The sequence below is a fragment of the Muntiacus reevesi genome, chromosome 1 (assembly GCF_963930625.1).
Source record: "Muntiacus reevesi chromosome 1, mMunRee1.1, whole genome shotgun sequence".
Classification (NCBI taxonomy): Eukaryota; Metazoa; Chordata; class Mammalia; order Artiodactyla; family Cervidae; genus Muntiacus; species Muntiacus reevesi.
In genome coordinates, this window is record NC_089249.1 from 203,255,921 (window position 1) to 203,277,787 (window position 21,867).

The 21,867-nt window shown below is 37.7% G+C and overlaps 1 protein-coding gene across 1 annotated transcript in view; it reads right to left on the reverse strand.

Annotated features, from left to right (window-relative positions):
- Positions 1–21,867, reverse strand: part of ADAMTS19 (ADAM metallopeptidase with thrombospondin type 1 motif 19) — a 252,039-nt gene that overhangs the window by 188,762 nt on the left and 41,410 nt on the right. The window contains exon 3 of the mRNA XM_065934285.1: positions 7,608–7,773. Within this exon, the coding sequence (XP_065790357.1) occupies positions 7,608–7,773 (166 nt within the window). The remainder of the gene's footprint in view (positions 1–7,607; positions 7,774–21,867) is intronic.

Consider the following 21,867-nt stretch of genomic DNA (forward strand, 5'->3'; position numbering starts at 1 on the left):
ACTTGCCAGAAGTGCCTGAAGTGACTGCTCCATACATCCTAATGTCACTAAGTCGTGTCTGATTCTTTGCTACCCCATGGATTGTAACCCACCAGGCTCCTCTGCAAGCAAGTGCCTCTAATTACTCAAACTATGTATGGGCTACAAAGGAATTGGTTCTGTCATCCATCAGAATAATACAGAAGTTATGACCTCAGCACAGCAGATTCCTCAAACAGGGTCAAATAAAAGCAGTAACCACCAATAAATATCTTTATGCATTTATATAAAAATGGAAATTTTGTTTATGAAAATATGCTATCAAAATGAAAATTGTTCAGCCAAGTGAGAGAAGATAATTACAGAACTTATCCATAATAAAGAAGTGAAAAGCTACTCTAAGTCAATGACAGATAACTGAACTGAAAAGCTAGCTGCAAATCTGAACAGGCATTTTTAACAAAAAGTAGATTCAAAAGGCTAATTAGCATAGGAGAAGGTGCTCAGTCTCACTGGTCTTCAAGGAAATGCAAATTAACTACAATAACTTAAATAAAATTCCAGAATGGCTACGATAGACATGATTATATTCAGTGTTGACAAGAAGGTAAGGACAACTGGAAGTCCCATACTCATATGAGCTGGGAGTTTAAATTAGGATAAACAATGAAAAACTGGTTGGGAGTATCCACTAAAGCTGAACAATTGCACATCCAATGATCAACATTCTAAAGTACATACTCATTAGAAATACATGCAAATCAGGTGTAAAAATTACTCATAGCAGTGCTGTTCTCAATAGTTCAACTAACCATCAATAGTATAATGGATAAAGAAATTCTGTCCTATTCATAAAATGGAATGCAATAGCAGTGAGGGCTTCCCTTGTGGCTCAGCTGGTTAAGAATCTGCCTGCAATGTGGGAGACCTGGGTTCAATCCCTGGGTTGGGAAGATCTCCTGGAGAAGGGAAAGGCTGCCCACTCCAGAATTCTGACCTGGAGAATCCCATGGACTGTATGATCCATTGGGTCACAAAGAGTCAGACACGACTGAGTGACTTTCACTTCACTTCATTTCATATAGCAGTGAAAATGAACTACTTCAATTTGTGAAAAACAGATGAGCCTAACAAACATACTGCTGAGCAAAAGAAGCAATTACAAAAGAGTAGGCAGTGTATGATTCCATTTATAGGAACAACATAAACTGGGAAGATGGGATGTTAGAAGTCAGGATAGTGACAATCTTGGGTTAAGAGAAACTAGAGCCGAAGAGTGGGCACAAGGACAACATCTATTGGTGCTGATACTTTCTATATTTTAATCTGAGTAGTACCTACTTATTCTTCACTTTGGGAAAATTCAGCAGTCGGACACATCATTTGTGCAACTTCCTATATGTGTGCCGTGCTTTAATAATGAATTTGTAATTTTAATAGCTTTTTTGAGGGGTAATTTGCATGCCATAACATGAAGCCATTTCAATGTACAGTTCATTTAGTTTTAACAACTTTTTACAACCACACAGTTATCTCCACCATTTACTGTTAAATCAGCTATTATCTCTTCTTCTCCTTGCCATGTACTGAAATTTTGTTGACGTTACTAAATAGCTGACATCTTCTTTCCCAAATCTGTACTTGTTGGCCGACATCTTTTATATTTTTTAATTCTAATTTTAGTGGCGCCCCCAGAAGTAAACATATGTGTTTAACAGAATCCCATGGATATAAACAAGTGTGTCCAATTAGTCATGTTTACATGGACATATCTAACTTTGTTTTGAGCTTGGAGGTACGTACGCTCGTAATTCTAGTTCATCCTCTTGGTTTCTGATAAATTCCTTTTCTAGAATCTTGTTCCAGGTATTTGACTTTGGTGTGTATTCTATTCTATTCTACTACCTGTTCCACCTTACTTCCCTTCTAACACATTTTCATGATGCCAGGATTAGTTTATCTCTTCTGTTATTAAACTGCTGGGTTACTTCTATTACTAACTTCTAGGTCCAAATGAGTTAGCTCTGAGCTCCAATGTGAAGTACATTCCATCACAATTGCTGGTAACTTCACCGTTCTCAGATATTTCCATAAATTACAGTTTCCCATTTTTTTTCTTATGGTGACACAAACTAAAAATCTATTTAACAAAGTTTTACCCAAATGTCAAGAAGATCAGTTAACTAAGTTAACCAAAGTGTCATGAAAATAAAATGCAAAGAGCCCTTATTTAACAAAATAAGCAATATATCATGAAACAGGAAAATGCAAAAATGACAAAAGCAACAGGAGTCATCGGCAACAGAATTGAGGCAGGAGGTAGGTGAGCCCCGGCCTCCAAGGCACAGTGACTGGAGATTCATCCCCTGTGGACTGAAACCCCAAGATGAGAACAGTAGGATAATTGAGAGAGGAGGCTGGGCCCTGCCCAGAACACATTTCTCACTCTCGGAGTCAGGAGACCTCCCCACCCATCCATGGGCAGAAAGGCTCCCTGGCGGTCCAAAAGGGAGTGATGCTACCTGACGCCAGTCTACCCATAGGACTCTTTGATTGAATCCATCTTGGCTAACAGAGGCGTATGCACACATGGAAGGATCCTAAGATAAACAAAATATGAACTGTGAATGAGGCAGAACAAAATGATTGGCAAAGGAAACCCAGAAGAAATGTCCCACATAAGTAAGCCCCTCAGCCTGCCATGAAGGCACAACTCAGAGACTCTGAGTGGGAATTCTTCCCTGTGAAGTCACAAAGCCAGGGCCTTGTCACTGACCACTGCTCTAGCAACCAGGATTTGGGGCTTTCACTGCCGTGACCTGGCCTCAATCTCTGGGGGGTACCCAACCCCCACTTCAAGCTGTTGCAGGTCAAGGCTGCCCAAGATCAGAATCACTATAGTTAAAAGCAAATTTTATGAATCCATATTTAGTACCAGCAGTTAATACCAAAGACCATGATGAAGGACAGCAAATGAAACTAATTTTATTAGTATCTTAAGATCTACAACAGTTAGGAGTGAATTTTGTAGGTCTTTCTTTTCATTGTAATCACAATCCTACTTATATATTAGTATATTATCATATAAACTTAAAGTCTTTAGTAGGAGACATTCCTATAAGTATACGAAAAGGCTCATCTTGGCAGGGTCAACACCTAATAAGTTGACTGTGGAAGAAAGATAGGGAGGTAGAAATATAAATACACAGACACAGATCTACCATCTCTCCTTAATGGATAGATACATCAATGGTCTTCTGGGTAAAAATCACACAGTGGTAGGAACAGAAAGGAAGAGATAATAGGCAAAATATTAGAAAGTAGGTATCACCTTTGGTGAAAGTGTTAGTTGCTCAGTTGTGTCCAACTCTTTGTGACCCCATGGACTGTAGCCTGCCAGGCTCCTCTGTCCAAGGGATTTTCCAGGCAAGAATACTGCAGAGGGGTGCCATACCCTTCTCCAGAGGATCTTCCCAACCAGGGATCAAACACTCATCTCTTGCACAGATGATGGATTCTTTACCATCTGAGCCATCAGGGAAGCCCAGTAAAATTAATCAAATGAAACAGAGGAAAAGGATAATGGTTTGGATTCTTTCTTTTTGCTATTGTTTTGTTTTATGTGTGTGTGGGGGGCGGGGATGGGTAGGTTATTTTTCAGTGACCAGGTAGATAGTGGGGAGTATCAGCAGAGGAATCTGGGAGGAAAAATGATGGGTTCATCCACAGATTTATTAAGTCTGAGGTGCCTGAGACACATCAGAGTAAGAGTTACTTAAACACCTGACTGTTGGGACAGAGATTAAAATGGAGGTAGAGTTTGGAACAAAACAATGTGTCAGTAAAGATGAACCCATGGATTTGAACCCTATCATTCCAGGGAAGCCTGTGGCATGAGATGTAGAAAGAAAAGGAGGAAGTCCTGAGAAATGCCTACATTTAGGGGGTATATATATGGAAGAAGACATGCCCATGGAGGAGACAGAGATGAAAGAAAAAAATAACATTTGGGGCTTTTCAATCACATCAAGAGTGATTAAGAGACCACTTAAGGGAGAGACAGTAAAGCTTTTGTTACCTTTATTGCCCCAACTAATGACAGCTATATTGGCCCCAAACTGTCAGTGTATTGCATCTTTATTTGTGTGTTATATTTAAATAGGCTATTTGGAACATTTTAGGTTTCTTAAGAAACTCAATACCATGACTCTGACTCCATCATATGAGTTAGCCACTGTGTATGAAAATCATGCACGTTGAAGTCATCTTTTTACTAAGTGGCTTCCTTGAATATCTTCATTGTCTATATTAAGCATGCTGAGCTCATTCTTCATCTCTTCAATCCTTGAGATCATTTTCTACCCAGGTGCATGCACAAAAACAACAGAGTTGATATCACACACTCCCAGTTAAAGAAGAGATTTGTAAATGCGGATATACAGGTAGGCACTATGTGCTCCCCATAATACCCTCCACACACTGACGATCATCTCCATGACATCATGCCTGGCATATGGAGAGTATTTCGGTAGTGGCTGGGTTAAGTTAGCTCTAAGAATAGAGATGATCTCTGTATCCTGACCAAATAGATTGGTCGTCTTCAATTCTATAAATCTCGTTCTTGTTTGCATAGGGTCCTAGACATACTCACAAGTTTATAAATATTGATTGATAATGCCACTGTCCTGTTTAGTCTTGAAAGACCACATTTTGCCTTCCAGATAAAGTCTTTATCACCACAGCACTTAAGGTCCCTCATTATCTCATCTGTGACTACTTTTCCAGGCTCCTGTCCACACTGCAGACACTGGCTTCGGCTCCCCTAGTAGATGATTGCGTCTGCCTTTATGCTTTTGTATTTGTTGTACCTTCTCCCCAAAATGTTCTTTCCCCATCTAACATCCACTAAATTTTCACAAGTGTTTTTCATTTTTACACATAATCTCATTTAATTATGACAAGAGCCCTAAGGTTCAGGGACCACTACATTCATTTTGCACATTGTAAATGAAGCTTTGGAGAAAGCAAGGAAATTTTCTAGAGTTCCACAAGTAGGAAGTAGCAGCATAAGTTGTGAGCACATACAGTCTGACTCCAAAGTTCATTTTCTTAACCTACATACTCTGTTCCCTTTCTTCCCTGTAGTCTGGATAAGTTTTACCTGATATTTGAGATTCAACCCACCCTCCGCCCCAATAACAGAAGAATCTTGGGTACTGAGTTGGTCACAGTTCTTATTATAGGTAGCCTAATTACTCATTTACAAGTTTGCCCAAAACAATACATTGGTCTACTTTGTGAGAATAAGAGCTGTGTCATTTAGCTCTACATTCCTATGAGGTGACTGGTTTTGCTTATGTTGCAAATAAAGAATTTTAAGGTTCAAAAATTCAAGGGAAGTAAAGAAGAGTATGTGGCTAGAGTGAGACTGAAGCCAGGCCTTGAACCTCGTGCCTCTGACTCTCAATCTCCTGCGCCTTTCTTCTATGTTATCTTTTAATAAAAGAACATGACAAAGTCATCCTAAACTATGAAGCTATCTGTTTAGAAAAAAGCATTTACATAATCAATACATGTAAACACAATACACTTAAAACATTAACATGGTGAAGGGGAATAGGTAAAGACCAAGCTGAATACAAGTAAACTTTATGATTCCACTGTGCAAAGGCATTGCTGCAACATTATCCAAATCTGAATGTTCTTTAATATGCTAATATGTTATCCTGAAATAAGAAGGGAAGAACTACAATTAGACATATCAGCATAAGTAAATGGATATTTTATTTCACAGATTGCTAATTTTAAAATGATTTTTAAATTTCCCTTAAAAAACACTGAAGATAGGTAAGAGAAATTAGAAAATAGCTTAGCAATCCTTGCATGCAAGTGCTTGATCCAAACAGGTTCATTAAGATATAACAGTCATGTCTTTAAAAAATTAGAAAGTTTATGAACAAGGTCTGTCAAATATGAACCATGTATTTATGCTTTATAAAACCTATCAAAAATAAGAATTCTCTAGAAACCTTTCCTCCATATATACTGGAATATAAAACCTACTTTATGTCATCTGTATACATGAGTAATTAGAACAGCTGGAACTTACTATGATTAAAAAGTTGCATAGTGCAGATTTTCAATGTAACTCACACAAGGCAATCTCCTTAAATGGACTATATCCAAGTTGTTGCTGCTATTGTCTCATGATATAAAAACTTTTCTTTTGCTTTTTCAGACTATGACTTTTGTCCAGCTGTTTTTTATCTCCAGTGTGTTTATATTTCTTAGAATAGAGAAGAGGGGTGTGTCTTATTTAAATTGACTTGATAATGTGCTTTGAATAATGTGACACAGAGGTAGAGTCAGTTAACCACTTCTGAAGATAATTCTCATATAGACTGATACCATGAGCTTTTGCAAAAGAAAACAGAAATCAGAGATTAATTTGAGATATTATTTCTAAACAGAAACATACTCAAATCCTGTCTAAATCTGATCCTCCTAGACAACTGATGATATGAACGTGCCAAGGCCTCTGAAAATATTACTTCTCATCACAGCTTATATACCTAAATCAACCTCAAATGCCATAACCAATTTTTAAGTTGCTATCTTGGCACTAAATACACTAATACCTAATTCTAAATCTCCAAGTCCATTTTAAAGTCTTTACACCAAAAATTCTTCAATAAATTCATATTTCCTCAGATTCTAAATGGAACCATTTCTCATATCAGTGAATATTCAGAGATGTCTCAGTTAGATGTCCAAACATTTTTACTAGGGAAACTGCTGGAAGCTGGCTATGACTTTCAGGTCCTATTTATGTAATAGAAATCATTCATTTTTCCTTACCCTTCTTGCTAATGCCACATATCTCTGCCAAAGGAAGTAATAAGGAAGTGTACCAAACAGCAACCCCATTTTATTTCTGTGAAAAATTGGCAGACAAACAGAGACTAGGATTTGATGGTTGGAAATGTTTGTAAGCCACTTAAACTTTAAGATTTAAGATATTCTGATACTGAGAATAAAATTCAAAGAAGTAAGTCTTGAGTCTTCTTCCTATTCCTCTATTAACCTTCAAGATGATTTTTACTTGAATCAAACAGAAAAAGAAGAAAGTAGAAGATACTCTGGTCAAAGTAAAGAGATTTCTATGATGTTCACACAGAAGTAAACTAAAATAAGACCATGAGCTCACAGTATTCAGTTTCAGGGGATCTGGAGTTCTCTCAGTGTCATTTCTATTCCAGTTAGGTGAACAGAATCCCTTGAGGAACACTTCACAACTCAAGAGGGATACAGAGCATGCAATGTATTAATATCTGAGGTTCTTCTATCTATTTTTATATTAAAATATACTACTTCATAGAAAACAAGTCAAAAAAATATATGTAATTGTCATTAACCAAGAGAGATTCCACATTAAAAAAAAAAAAAGTTAAAGCCATGGACAGATGGATAGACACAAAGAGGGGGAAGGATGGGGAAGGTAGGAAGGCAAGGAAAAAAGAAGGTGCGGGGTGGGTGGCATGGAGGGAAGAAGGGAGGGAGGGAGGATTTATTGCAGGATTCATCTCACATTGCATATTTAATTAAACCCTTTCAGGAGAAGGCATTACCTGAAATAACACCACAGTAATGACTGTGAGGAATGGACTTCTCTGTGACTTTTTCCTCCATGGACCTTTTCCGCCTATATACACGATGTGGATGACCCGTTATGGCCACTGTATCATTGAGTGGTTCAATAAATATGAAGTCCTCATTGAGCTGTATAAATCCCATCTGGAATATATAACATAGAAAGATGGGTATGAAATACCTGTTCATAAGTTAGTTTCAATTAAGTAACTTATTCAATTAAGTTACTTTCTAGGTTCTCCCACTCACACACACACACTTTATTTTCTTTCACATATATGCATACATTTTTCTAGTGAAGCTATTTTAGCAACCCCACTAATAAGGTAACTGTCTTCCCATTTTATTACTTCACCTTTAGGTACTTTATTGCACTAGCATAAACTTCATATAGTTAGTCTTAGCCTGTGTGGGTGGGAGGCTAGATGCCAGCAACAGATGCACAGTAAAAATTCTGGAATGTTAAAGGCTCATTTTGGGAGACCCATGGGGTCACTTATATGTACAGCATGTACAGAAGAGCAATACAGTTTTTAATTGCGTACACTGCACAGTCCAACTTTTTGACAATCACTATTTAATAAAATAATTCATGCAACATACCACAATAAATGTAGGATATATAGCATTACAGTTATTATATAAAATACTCTTAAGCCTTCTTTTAAACATTTTTTAAAACCCTTGAACAATAAATTACAGAAAAAGGAAGCATCACTTACATAAACAAGTTTCATTTCATACAATACCATATTTTAAAGTTAGCCAGTTGTGAACAGGGGGCTAAGAAACAGTAAAATTCAGTTATGATCAGCAAGATGGACTTATAACAAATAAGTATTCTTTTATCATATTAAAGCTAAGCCTAGTAATTTCTTCTCTTTCTTTTTCAGAATATAAAGTTAAGTTATAAGTAGGAAAATATTTTAAATGGAAGAAAATATGACTTGATCTTTCCAATTTTTATTAGTCTACTGTAATACATATTAATATATAAAATGCGTATTTGATTACTTACACTGTTAACTCATTAGTAAACAATTTTGAAGAAATAATCCCCTAGAACCTGCATTATTCATACACGATATGGTAATATTAAAGTTTTCAAATACTGTTTTGTATTAATTTTATAAAAATTATATACAGTTCATTTGTTTCACATATAATTAGCATCATAATATAATTATTTCTCCAGATACAGTCATTGTTCCACATTGTATATTTTTTTTTAATTTAGGCCAAAACATCTTTTCCTAAGAAAAAAAGGCTTTTTGTTTTGTTTGAATTACTAAAGTGTATTGCATCTTCTATATGGAAAGACTAAGTGACTGCCAATATACTATCACATTTTATTTTGTACAGAACTGACATTATGAGATACCTGAAGAATAAAACCTAAAAATCATTACCAATTTCATTTTACTGAAGTTTTATATCACTAATAAAAGTCTTAACTGCTGGAACAGCAGTTCCATCACCTCTGTGCGTCCCCTTCCCCTCTCCTTCTTCCTTCCTTCCCATCTCTTTCTCAGTTTCCACTCTCCCCTTCCTGTTCACACACATGCACATGCACAGGTCACTTGTGGGTGGGGATAGTGCAAGAAATTTCTATTCCAATGATTCTTTTAAAATATCAGGCATATATGTATTTGGGGCACTTCTGTTAAGTTTAACTTCCAATGAGTTCTTTTATTCTCCATATATGTTTTCATTCTCTCAAATATGAAATCAGCTTCAATTTTAATTAGATACATGAAACACATAAAATTTTCCCTAGAGTCAAATTTGATGGGAATAAGAGAGAATATCAAATATTTTTAAATTTAAATAATAATCATTAAAGATATATTACATCTACATATGGATTGAGGATAAAATGTGTGCTTAGTCACTCAATCATGTCTGACTCTTTGCGACCCCATGGACTGTAGCCCGCCAGGCTCCTCTCCATGGGGATTCTTCAGGCAAGAATATTGGAGTGGATCGCCATGCCCTCCTCCAGGCGATCTTCCCAACCCAGGGATTGAATCCAAGTCTCCTGCATCACAGGCAGATTCTTTACCAACTGAACCACCAGGGAAGTCAGATTGAGGATAAGTGGTGTCATATTATCATCGATTGAGATTATGAAAATACAGTAATATGTTTCTCTTGTCCGAATAAGTGTGATTCTGAGATTCAGTCAGTATCCAAAGCCACAAATAAAACTGACAGTGTAGTTAATGACTAAAATAATAACTGCTATGATGCTTAGTTTCCCTAAATCATAAATTTGTAATCTGATACATTCTTTCAACAGATTATAAGCATGGGAAGAGTTATAATAACAAATCCTAAAAATTTTAATTGCATACTATCATATAAAATTTAATAACATCAAGAACAGATTCTAGACTTAATATTATTTGGGTTCATAACCTATTACTACCATGTAACTATGAGAAACTTATAAAGTCTTTATACAACAGCTTCATAGAGTTCTTTGGAAGATTTTTTTTAAAGTATCTTTAAGCACATGTAATGTTCCTATCATAAGGACTTCCCAGGTGACTCAGTGGTAAAGAACCTGTCTACCAACGCAGGAGATGAAGGTTCAATTGCTGTAGCAAAGTTCCCCTGTAGAAAGGAATGGCACCTCATTCCAGTATTCTTGCCTGGAAAATTCCAGGGACAGAGGAGCCTGGCAGGGTGTACTGTCCATGGCATCACAAATAGAGCCAGACACAACTTAGTGACTAAACAGCAACAACAAAATGTTCTATGTTCTAGCACAGAATCTGATGCTGGGTAACCTTTTCATAAATGTTTGCCATAATTTTTATATTATTCATAAGTATAATTATAATAAATATAGCAGCCAAACATTTAAGAGTGTACTGAAGAGCTCCGAGAATCCAAAAAATTAAAATTTACTCATTTTTGTATCACCATAAAGTGAAGTCGCTCAGTTATGTCCGACTCTTGGCAACTCTTGTATCACCATATTTAGTTCAGTTAGTTCAGTTCAGTTGCTCAGTCATGTCCGACTCTTTGCGACCCCATGAATCGCAGCACACCAGGCCTCCCTGTCCATCACCAACTCCTGGAGTCTACCCAAACCCATGTCCATCGAGTTGGTGATGCCATCCAGCCATCTCATCCTCTGTCGTCCCCTTCTCCTCCTGCCCCCAATCCCTCCCAGCATCAGAGCCTTTTCCAATGAGCCAGTTCTTCGCATGAGGTGACCAAAGTATTGGAGCTTCAGCTTCAGCATCAGTCCTTCCAATGAACACCCAGGACTGATCTCCTTTAGGATGGACTGGTTGGATCTCCTTGCAGTTCAAGGGACTCTCAAGAGTCTTCACCAACACCACAGTTCAAAAGCATCAATTTTTGGCTCTCAGCTTTCTTCACAGTCCAACTTTCATATAGCATAATAAATATTGTTTCAAGTATATGTGTTTTTTTTTAAGATACGATTTGGAAAAACTCTTCATGACACACAATTCTCTACTGTGTTAGGATTTTATCTATATACATTTTTAAAAACAAGAAGGTCACTTTGAAAAAAAAAATTGTTGGAATAATTATGGTGGTGGTTGTTTAGTTGCTAAGTCATATCCAACTCTTGCAACCCCAGGGACCATAGTCTGCCAGGCTCCTCTGTCCATGAGATTCTCCAGACGAGAATACTGGAGTGGGCTGCCATTTCCTACTGCAGAGGATCTTCCCGACCAAGGAATCAAACCCGGGTTTCCTGCATCGCAGGTAGATTTTTAACCGAATGAGCTATGAGAGAAGCTGGAATAATTACAGTGAAAACGAAAGTCACTCAGTCGTGTCTGACTCTTTGCGACCCAGTGGATATACAGTCCAGGGAATTCTCCAGGCCAGAATACTGGAGTGGCTAGCCTTGGAATAATTATAAATGATGACTAATTCGTTCAATATATATTTGCTGTCTGACCCCATGTGCCAGACTCAGTTCACTCTGGGGCATATTTAGCATCCAGTATTCAGATTCTCTTCAGGCAAGGGCTTCCTATCTGAGATCAGAATACTATCCTACACCACAGGAAGTTTTCTAGCTTGGGTTGGCATCCGTCAAGAAGGGAAGTCATGAGGTTTCCTATGTCCCCACGAAGAGGGGACCTATCCCACTAACAAAATGGATCAGCTTATCTGTGCTATGAATTTACAAGCCATGGAAGAACATAAATCTAGATCAAAGTCTCTTTACATGTTCTCCTATGCTTGATAATGGAAAAGGAAATGACAACCCACTCCAGTATTCTTGCCTGGAGAATTCCACGGACAGGGAAGCCCTGCGGGCTACAGTCCATGGGGTTGCAAAGAATTGGACACGACTGAGTGACTGACACACACACTGATGCTTAATAATGCATAATTAGACAGCATTCACTTCAGCACACATTGTCCTTTTAATTTTTGTTGTTGTTGTTCAGTCACTAAATCGTGTCCAACTCTCTGTGACCCCAAAGACTGCAACACACCAGGATTCCCTTTGCTGTCCTTCACTATCTCCCGGAGTTTGCTCCCAAAGTTTAATTTTAAAAGGAAAGAAAATTAGTAGTGCATTAAAATGGCACAATACATTCTCCAAAATAAATGTGAACTATATAAGTATTTTCTCCAAGATTCCTCTTAGATTTTTCAAAATGATGTTAACAATGTTGAGGTATTTCATGCAAACACTTAGAAATGAATTAAAAGTTAACTGCCTTTTTTGTTGTTATGTGCATCTTCTCATACAATGGCATCTCTCCTATTGTATTGAATGTTATTATTTGATTTGACATATTAGCAAACATTTCAGTGTTTTTCAAATTTACCACTACTTCTTTGAAAATAAATTACCAGCCATTTCTTGTCTTACTGGTTCTGATATTATACCATCTCTCCATTTAGATACCCCTATGTTTTTTAAAACCGCCATTTACACTAATCTCCATAAAAGTGTATTATCATGGCCACCAACTTCTAATCACAACATGAAATTTGATCTGACAAATGTGCATGGATTTTTATATATCATTGTTTCAATTCACCTAATGCAAATGTTTCAGTTGTTCAAATTAACTACAGTCTATTAAATAGATGAACAGATTCTAAAGCAGTAATGTAATCATAAATAAAAATAACTAAAAATTTAAAGTTGCTACTCTTACTAGGTTAACTGCTTTCCTTCTTCCACCTTAATTCCTACTCACTTAAGCAGCTGATGCACTACTAATATAATTACCTCAAGTTCTCTTTTTATTTTTCCATTCTCCTTTTTGGAAATTTTCTTTATTTTCTAGGACTTCAGTTTTCTACATGAACTTTCAGTTGACTAGTTGAAAGTATATATCTGAGGGCTAAAACTGCATATGGTAAGAATCTTTAACAGTATCCTATTTTTAAAAATACACAGCACATCACAAGAAGTAAAAGCTGTGTGTGGTAGGACATTATCATTTCAGGCTACGAGAAGACTCTGCTATCTGGAGGGCTAGTAGAATTTGGATAAAAGTTACTTCTTATGAGAAGAGGCATTAGCAGAAAGGCAAAGAGGATGGAGAATCCAGGAAACTGTTTAAGAAGATGCCTGGCTTCCTACTTATCAGGTCTCCTTTCAAAGAAAGGATATATGTATACATATAACTGATTCATTTTCCTGAGCAGTAGAACACACAACATTGTAAAACAACTGTACTCCAATAAAAATTAATTTAAAAAATAAAATATTAAAAAAAAAAAAAAAGATGTCTGACTTGAATAGAAAGTAAAAGTGAAACTCACTCAGTGGTGTCCGACTCTTTGCGACCCCATGGACTACAGAGTCCATGGAATTCTCCAGGTCAGAATACTGAAGTGGGTAGCCTTTCCCTTCTCCAGGGGATCTTCCCCATCCAGGAATTGAATACAAGTCTCCTGCACTGCAGGTGGATTCTTTATCAGCTGACCCACAAGGAAAGTCTAAGAATACTGGAGTGGGTAGCTTTTACCTTCTCCAGGAAATCTTCCCAACCCAGGAGTCGAACACAAGTCTCCCGCACTGCAGGTGGATTCTTTATCAGCTGAGCCACAAGGGAAGCCCAAGAATACTGGAGTGGGTAGCTTTTACGTTCTCCAGGAAAATTTCCCAATCCAGGAATCGAACACAAGTCTCCCGCATTTCAGGTGGATTCTTTACCAACTGATTATCAGGGAAGCTATCAGGGAAGACTTGAGTAGAGAAACAGGTAAATGTAGCCCAAAAATAAGATGAACCAATGTAATTGAAAACATTAAATGACAAAGTTCTTGACAGAAAAAGAAATTCAAAGTCCTGAAGGTTTGAGGATGATTAGTTTATTATCTGACTGTAAAGTATATTAGAGAATCCCTGAGCTACTGGAAGAAGCGTAAGTGCTTGCCTTCTAGACAGCAATAACAGAGGCTGCTGAAAGGGATCTGGCATCCGCACACTGCTTATAACAACATTTCACACAAATGTCTTATATGTTAGATGGTGTGAATTCTATGTAAGTTGGCTATATTTTCCAAAATATTCTCTTGTATGGTAATGTTATAGCATATATCTCATTAAGTAAATAAAATACATAATGAAAACATAAGCATCACATAGGAATTGACATAAAATACTGTAAGTTCATTTTATGCTTTATTGAAATGAAACAGCATTTTCAATATTACTGTAAGTGGGAGTAGCTCTTCCAAGTTTTTATGTATTCTACGCATGCATGATCAGTCGCTTCAGTCATGTCCGACTCTTTCTATACATAACACATAAATCTGTAGGAAAACACACTTCTGACCCCATATCTATCATTTTACCATATCATACTAAGATACTCTCCTGACTCTATCTTTCCAGTTTTCCCTTTATGACTGTGAGGATCAACTCCAAATAAAGATATATAAGTTATATAGTCATGATAAACTCTTGCCTGCCTCTCCATTGAAACTTCACATATAACCACTGCAGACAAATCTTACTGTGTGAACAAACTTTACATTTCAACATATTTCAGAATAACTTTTAGCTGCACTGTCACATAGAGAAGGAAATGGCAGCCCACTCCAGTGTTCTTGCCTGGAGAATCCCAGGGACGGCGGAGCCTGGTGGGCTGCCGTCTATGGGGCTGCACAGAGTCGGACACGACTGACCTGACTGAGCAGCAGCAGCGGCACATCTTGGCACACTGCACCTGCTGGTTTCTCTTCCCAGAAAAGTCACTGTTGGTATGGAAAACGATTTCTTCAAAATCAGGCTGACCCTGTCCCCTCTCTCCAAAGTAACCACCACCTCCTCTATCCACCTTTTCCATTCTTGCACTTAGGCCCCCTTTGAATGCTGTTTGCATGACTGTCTGATGAGACCAGGAGCTATTTCAGGGAGGGCTTGGGGCGCAGTGCTCTCTCCATGCCTTCAACGCACAGGGCCTGGAACATAACAGGTGCTCACAGAATGTTAACTCCACTCCATGTATTCCTCACTTTTGAGAGAAAAAAAAAAGAGATACATTTGCTGCTCTGAGCCACAGTCTACCTGTGACTCCATTTGAGGCAAAATTTCAATCTGATTTCCTCCCTCTTGGCATTTCCAGTGTTGCTTTCCTGTGTGTCCAAGTTTTATCTTTAGGAAAAGTTTTCATGTGACCACATTGTTAACATCATTCCATTTACTTTCTCTGCCAAAGGGCTTCAAAAAGAATCATGAAACAACAATGGTAGAAGGAAACTTAGACTCATCCGGCCATCTGGATTTTTAAAATCAAGAAAACCTAGGCTTAGAAATCTTGTATGACTTGCCCAAAATCACACAGAGAGTTCATGGGAATGTCAAGGATAGAAGCTAAAGCCTCCCAATTTCCAAACTGATTTTAATACAGCACTGAATTTGCTCGCCACCTACATTCTCCTTATATTTCCACCAGCATTCTAGCTTCCCCCCCTGGACTGGAAAATTGCTCTGAGGCCACCCATCGTGTCCTTCCTTTTATTCTCCTCCCTCGGGCATTTGACCCTTGACCACCTTTCTCCTCCAAGAATATTCCATGGCTCCACTTATCTTCTTCTCTAGCAACTGTTTCTGTTTCCTTAAACAGGTCCTTTTCCTCACCCACAATGCAGGTCTTCAGTCAGCAATTGTTTCTCTGCATTTATCACTTCCAAGGAATTTATAAGTTCCCAGTGAAATGACTCCCAAATCCTCCTTCCAGATCCACTGCTTCTATTCAAGATCCTTTCTCCTTGTCTCTTACTCCTCATCTCACCTTAGATGCATTATAATTCCCCCCAAAACTAGCACCTCCTCGTTAAGTCTGTACTTCTCTACATGACTCTTTTCTAGTTAGCCAGGCTAAAAAAAACTATATAGTTCTTTCCTCTTCCCTTTTCAAACTTACTTTGAAATGTTTCCAAGAAAACAAGAATAGAAGAAAATAACACGCCAGTAGGCCAGATACTATACATACATTATTTCATTTAATTAAACAGCCAACTTGGGATGACTCTGTTCATGTCATCCATTTTGCAGTTGAAAAGGCCAAGCTTCAAAAAGACTTACTGTGCATGAGTGTATGGTGAGGACAGGGTTCAAACCAAAGACCGCCTGGCTTGCAGCTTGTGCTGCCTCCTCTGTGAGGCTCCCTAAAAAGCAGACCTGCTTGGACTGTTGTTCCAAATAACTCTTGTCTTTTAAAAACCTGCACTGAGCATTTGACGTCAAGCACAACATCTCACACACGGTAGATGCTCAAAATCTGATATCAAGAGCAAGGCCAGTTGCTTCATGTGCTATTATTTTCTCCCATTCTGAGGGTTGTCTTTTCACCTTGTTTCTACTTTCCTTTGCTGTGCAAAAGCTTTTACGTTTAACTAGGTCCCACTTTAATTTGCAAAATATACTAGCAGCTCATAAAACTCAGTATCAGAAAAAATAAACAACCCAATCAAAAAGTGGGGAAAAGACCTAAACAGACATTTCTCCAGAGAAGACATACAGATGGCTAATACACACATGAAAAACACTCAACACTGCTCATTATTAAAGAAACGCAAATCAAAACTACAATGCGATATCATCTCACCCAGTCAGACTGGTCTTCATCAAAAAGTCAACAAACAATAAATGCTGGAGAAGGTGTGAAGAAAAGAGAACTTCTTGCACTGCTGGTAGGAATGTAAATTGGTACAGCCATTATGGAAGAGTATAGCAATTCCTTTAAAAACTATGAATAAAACCATATGATCCAGCAATTCCACTCCTAGGCATATACCCTGAGGAAACCAAAGTTGAAAAAGACACAAGTACCCCAATGTTCATTGCTGCACTATTTACAATAGCTAGAACATGGAAGCAACCTAGATGTCCATCGACAGATGATAAAGAAGAGTGAAAGTGAAACTAAAAGTCGCTCAGTCCTGTCTCTTTGCGACCTTATGGAATTCCACACAGTCCATGGAATTCTCCAGGCCAGAATACTGGAGTGGGTAGCATTTCCCGTCCCCAGAGGCTCTTCCCAACCCAGGGATCGAACCCAGGTCTCTCACATTGCACAGGGATTCTTTACCAGCTGAGTCACAAGGGAAGCCTGAGAATACTGGAGTGGGTAGCCTATCCCTTCTCCAGGGGATCTTCCCGACTGGGAACTGAACCAGGGTCTCCTGCATTGCAGGCAGATTCTTTACCAACTGAGCTATCAGGGAAGCCCCATGGATAAGGAAGTTGTGGTACACATACATGATGGATAATGTATATGTACTCAGCCATAAAAAGAAACACATTTGAGTCAGTTCTAATGAGGTAGATGAACCTAGAGCTTATCATACAGAGTGAAGTAAGTCAGAAAGAGAAAGATAAGTATCACATACTAACACACATATACGGAATCTAGAAAAATGGTACTGAAAATTTTATTTGCATGGCAGCAATGGAGAAACAGACAAAGAGAACAGACTTATGGACATGGGGAGAGGAGAGGAGGGGAGAGAGCAGGATTCACGGAGAGAGTAACATGGAGACTTACATTATCATATGTAAAATAGAGAGCCAATGGGGATTTGCTGTATATCTCAGGGAACTCAAACAGGGGCCCTGTATCAACCTAGAGGGTTGGGATGGGGAGGGAGGTTCAAGAGGGAGGGGACATATGTACACCTATGGCAGATTCATGTTGATGTTTGACAGAAAACAACAAAATTTTGTAAAGCAATTAACCTTCAATTAAAAAATAAATTAAAGAAAAAAAAAAAGCCAGGACAGGCCCCATCCCTCACAAAGCAGAAGACAAAAATACCACATCAGGCTCTGAGCTTTTATCGTGAGGTGTTTTATATGACAGGCATGTGGGATGCCAAAGGCACATTGGCCTTCTGAGTGCATGGAGGTTTTCATCTCCAGGCCTTCTCCAATGGTGGAAACTCAATCTCTCTCCCACGGCAGATTTGGGAGAACAGTTCAAGGTTTTTGTTTTTCTTTCCTTCTTCCTTTCTCTCAATTCTCTTTTCTTTTTCTTAAAATGTTTTCTGATCATAAAAATCAGAACTTTTAAGTAACAGAATATTTAAAAAATATAGTTGAAAAAAGAAAACAGTCATCTCAAATTTCATCATAGAGAAGTATATATATATTAATATGTACGTATACATTTCTTTGTGGTCTATTAACATATACACATTAAGTGTCTGTATCTGTGCATGTGTATACCTATACATGCATACACATATGCTAAAGTTTTATGTTCTGTTTTATTTTCCCATCTAAGAAAAGCTTAGTAACTATTTTAATATTGGATTGGCCCAAAAGTTTGCTTAGGTATTTCCATAATATCATACCAAAACCCCAACAGTATTACATAGTCTTTATAAGTTGGTTTTTATTGCTGAATAGTAACTTATGTTCTAAATATATCACAATCTTATTAGATATTCATTCACTCAACCCTCTACTCAATAAAATGCTTATGAGTATGAATGAACTTTGAACAGCCAGAACTGTACAGCAGAGAACAAGACTGACAAGTCTATCGCCAACTCATACCCCTGATGGGGAGACAATGTGTTATTTGTTCAACCAGGTCAAAGTTACACTTAAAATTTCTCTATTACCATTTGTAATAACTTTACATTGATAATGTGTTCACTTATTTATGTCTGTGTTCTATTTCACAATAAAAATCAAGGGACAATATAGCTTGGAAGTATCCCACCAGCTACCTAAAGAAGAAAGCAGGAACTGAAAATGACCATTCAAAAAGATGAACTAATTCTCCTCAAAGAACAAGTAAGTGAAAGACCTCAGGGGCTCAGGGGCAGTTCTGAGGAGGAAAGCCTCCTAAGAACCAGGGAATATGGACTGTGACAGAGTGTGTCCACTTTAAGCACCCATCATAAACTCAGTCACGCCATCTGTGACTCCATTCTCCTTCCCCCTAGAGCTTCAGTCCCAGGGGATACAGAGGAACCCAGCATGCTCAGCAGGAGGAATAACAGCTCTACATGGGGGATAATGAGGACTCTAACTCCACGTCCCCATTCTTCACTGCAAACGATGAGCTCTCAGAAAGCCTGAATGTGGAGAGCATGCATCTCAGAGAAATTTTAAATTTACATGAATTTGGATGGTTTGATGATCATGAGACAAATATTTTTAATTACCAGAGACTTCTGTGACTAAATTCACCATGGGACTTCTCACAACCCAAGAGTAAACAACACCAGAAGACCAGGAAAACAAATACGAACAATCAAAAGGCACACTACTCATAAGACTCTTGAGAGTCCCTTGGACTGCAAGGAGATCCAACCAGCCCTTCCTAAAGGAGATCAGTCCTGGGTGTTCATTAGAAGGACTGATGCTGAAGCTGAAACTCCAATACTTTGGCCACCTCATGTGAAGAGCTGACTCATTTGAAAAGACCCTGATGCTGGGAGGGATTGGGGGCAGGAGCAGAAGGGGACGACAGAGGATGAGATGGCTGGATGGCATCACCAACTCGATGGACATGAGTTTGAGTAAGCTCCGGGAGATGGTGATGGACAGGGAGGCCTGGCATACTGTGACTCATGGGGTCGTGAAGAGTTGGACACGACTGAGCGACTGAACTGACAGACTGACTCATTTTATTATGATATTCCTTGAATCCTGTTTATTCAATAAACGCTTATATATGTATAATATGAGCTCAGGCAACAAATGTTATAAAAGGGTAAGACAGTGATGTGGGGATGGCCTTTCAGGTGAGGTGATATCTAAGCAGAAATCTAGCGTATCAGAGATAGTCAGGCCAAGATGCAAGGGAAAGACATTCCAGGCAAAGAGAGAAACAAATCCTTGAGATGGGAACAAATTTAGACACTTTAAGGAAAAGCAAAACTAGTGCAGCTGGAGCTAAGTGATACATGGGAAATGATAATTAGAAAGGAACACAGAGCATTAATCCATAGCAGTGTCACTTATTTGATTCATATTGAGAAATAAACCCTGATAAAATTCTACTTTTGTTTTTAGGTCACCTATCTTTTCTTAGACCCTGGTTACAGATTTTATTATGGGACACCTCACAACAGCCTTCTGTGTTATGCTCTGTCAACAGTATTATTTTATCTATATGATAATTATACTTCATTTGTAAGAAGAATAGATTTTACTCTTAAAACGTTTTCTCTATTTTCTTGAAAACCATTGCCTTCTTCTAACTTTTCCCCAACATTTGACAGAAATATGGATTTTAAAAAATTTCAAAAATGTCCCTTTTATCAACAACATTGCAATGTTATTATAAACAACATCACAATACGATAATAAATAGAAGCTGTTCTATGCTGAAGAAGTAAAAAGGAAGTGGTAAAAACTGGTAGAGCTGAAAATGAATGCCCCATCCTAATGTTTCATTATCCAAAACTAATTGATTTTTTTGGTTATTATAATGGTTACTTTCTCATTTTATAAGAGAATTTTTGCTCATATCAAGAAAAACATGATTTTCATATAATTTTTTATATTCCATTCACTTTAATATAATCTCTTGTTATAATATTTTTTCATTAATCCACTGGGGTGTCTATGCATCTTAAAATAAGAAAACAACAAGCTAAGAAAAAGACAGCAAATTCCGTTTTAAATCCACTTCTAATTTTATCAACCAGTCCAGCCAAAGCTATTATGTTTTGCTGTATCTTTCTGGCACTTATTAATTTTCATTACAAATGTACTGACTGAATACCCACAATATGGCAAAAAGCAAGGCACTGAGGATTCAAAGATGAAAACAGATTTAATCTCTATCTTCACAGACCTTATACATTATGCAGAAAGGCAGGAAAAAATGAACTATTCAGAAAAATATACTTGAGATATTATAAAGTAGGAAAAGCAGCATTAAAAAAACAAACAGGGATCTGAAAGAAATATCGCAAAGGTTAAGATGCCAGAGAGGGTACCCCAATAAAACCTACCTAAGGAGATCACATTTGAGGCAAGAACTGAAGCAGTCAGCCAATGAAAACAATGCTATTTAGAGAACAGCGGTATTTTAGGTGAAGGAGGCCATATACCAAGGCTATAACTCTGGAAAATATGTAGGAGGAACTCAATATATCAACTTTGAGTTTTACAAAAGTGTATAATTTTAAATAATTATTTATAACCATATATATTTGTGTGTCATGCTTACATCACATGTTAAAAATGAGAAATAAAGAATAAACAATATGACTGTATTACTTAGCGATATAAAAGCAGTGTTAATACTAAAAGATGGAGAGGAGGGAGCAAGAAAATTTATTTTTTACACTGTAATTTTTATAACTTTATTGACTTTTCAAACGATGTACATGAATGGCTTAGATTACATTCTAATTTAAGAGAGGTTGAATTGGGAGGGTTCTTGTTGGGAGGTCACTGCAGTGACCAAAGCAATAAATAATGGTGGCATCAGTGTAAAATCTATGTGAGAAATACCTATAGATATACTAGAACATAGTTAAAGAAGTGCTGTGGAGCCGGAAGCAGTGGTGGGAGTCACAAATAAATAACTATAGCAGCAAATACAGAACAGACGGGGTTGGCAGGGCATGATTTATGTAGAGCTCTGAAGAATGTAAGACACATTTAGATGGCATTTGAAGTGTAACTGGAAGCAACAGACAGTGTATGGCATAATCTGTTACATTTGGAAGAAAGTCATTCTTGTTCTTTTTTGAAAAGTAGATTACAGGATGACAAGAGTAGAATGAGGGAGATCAGTT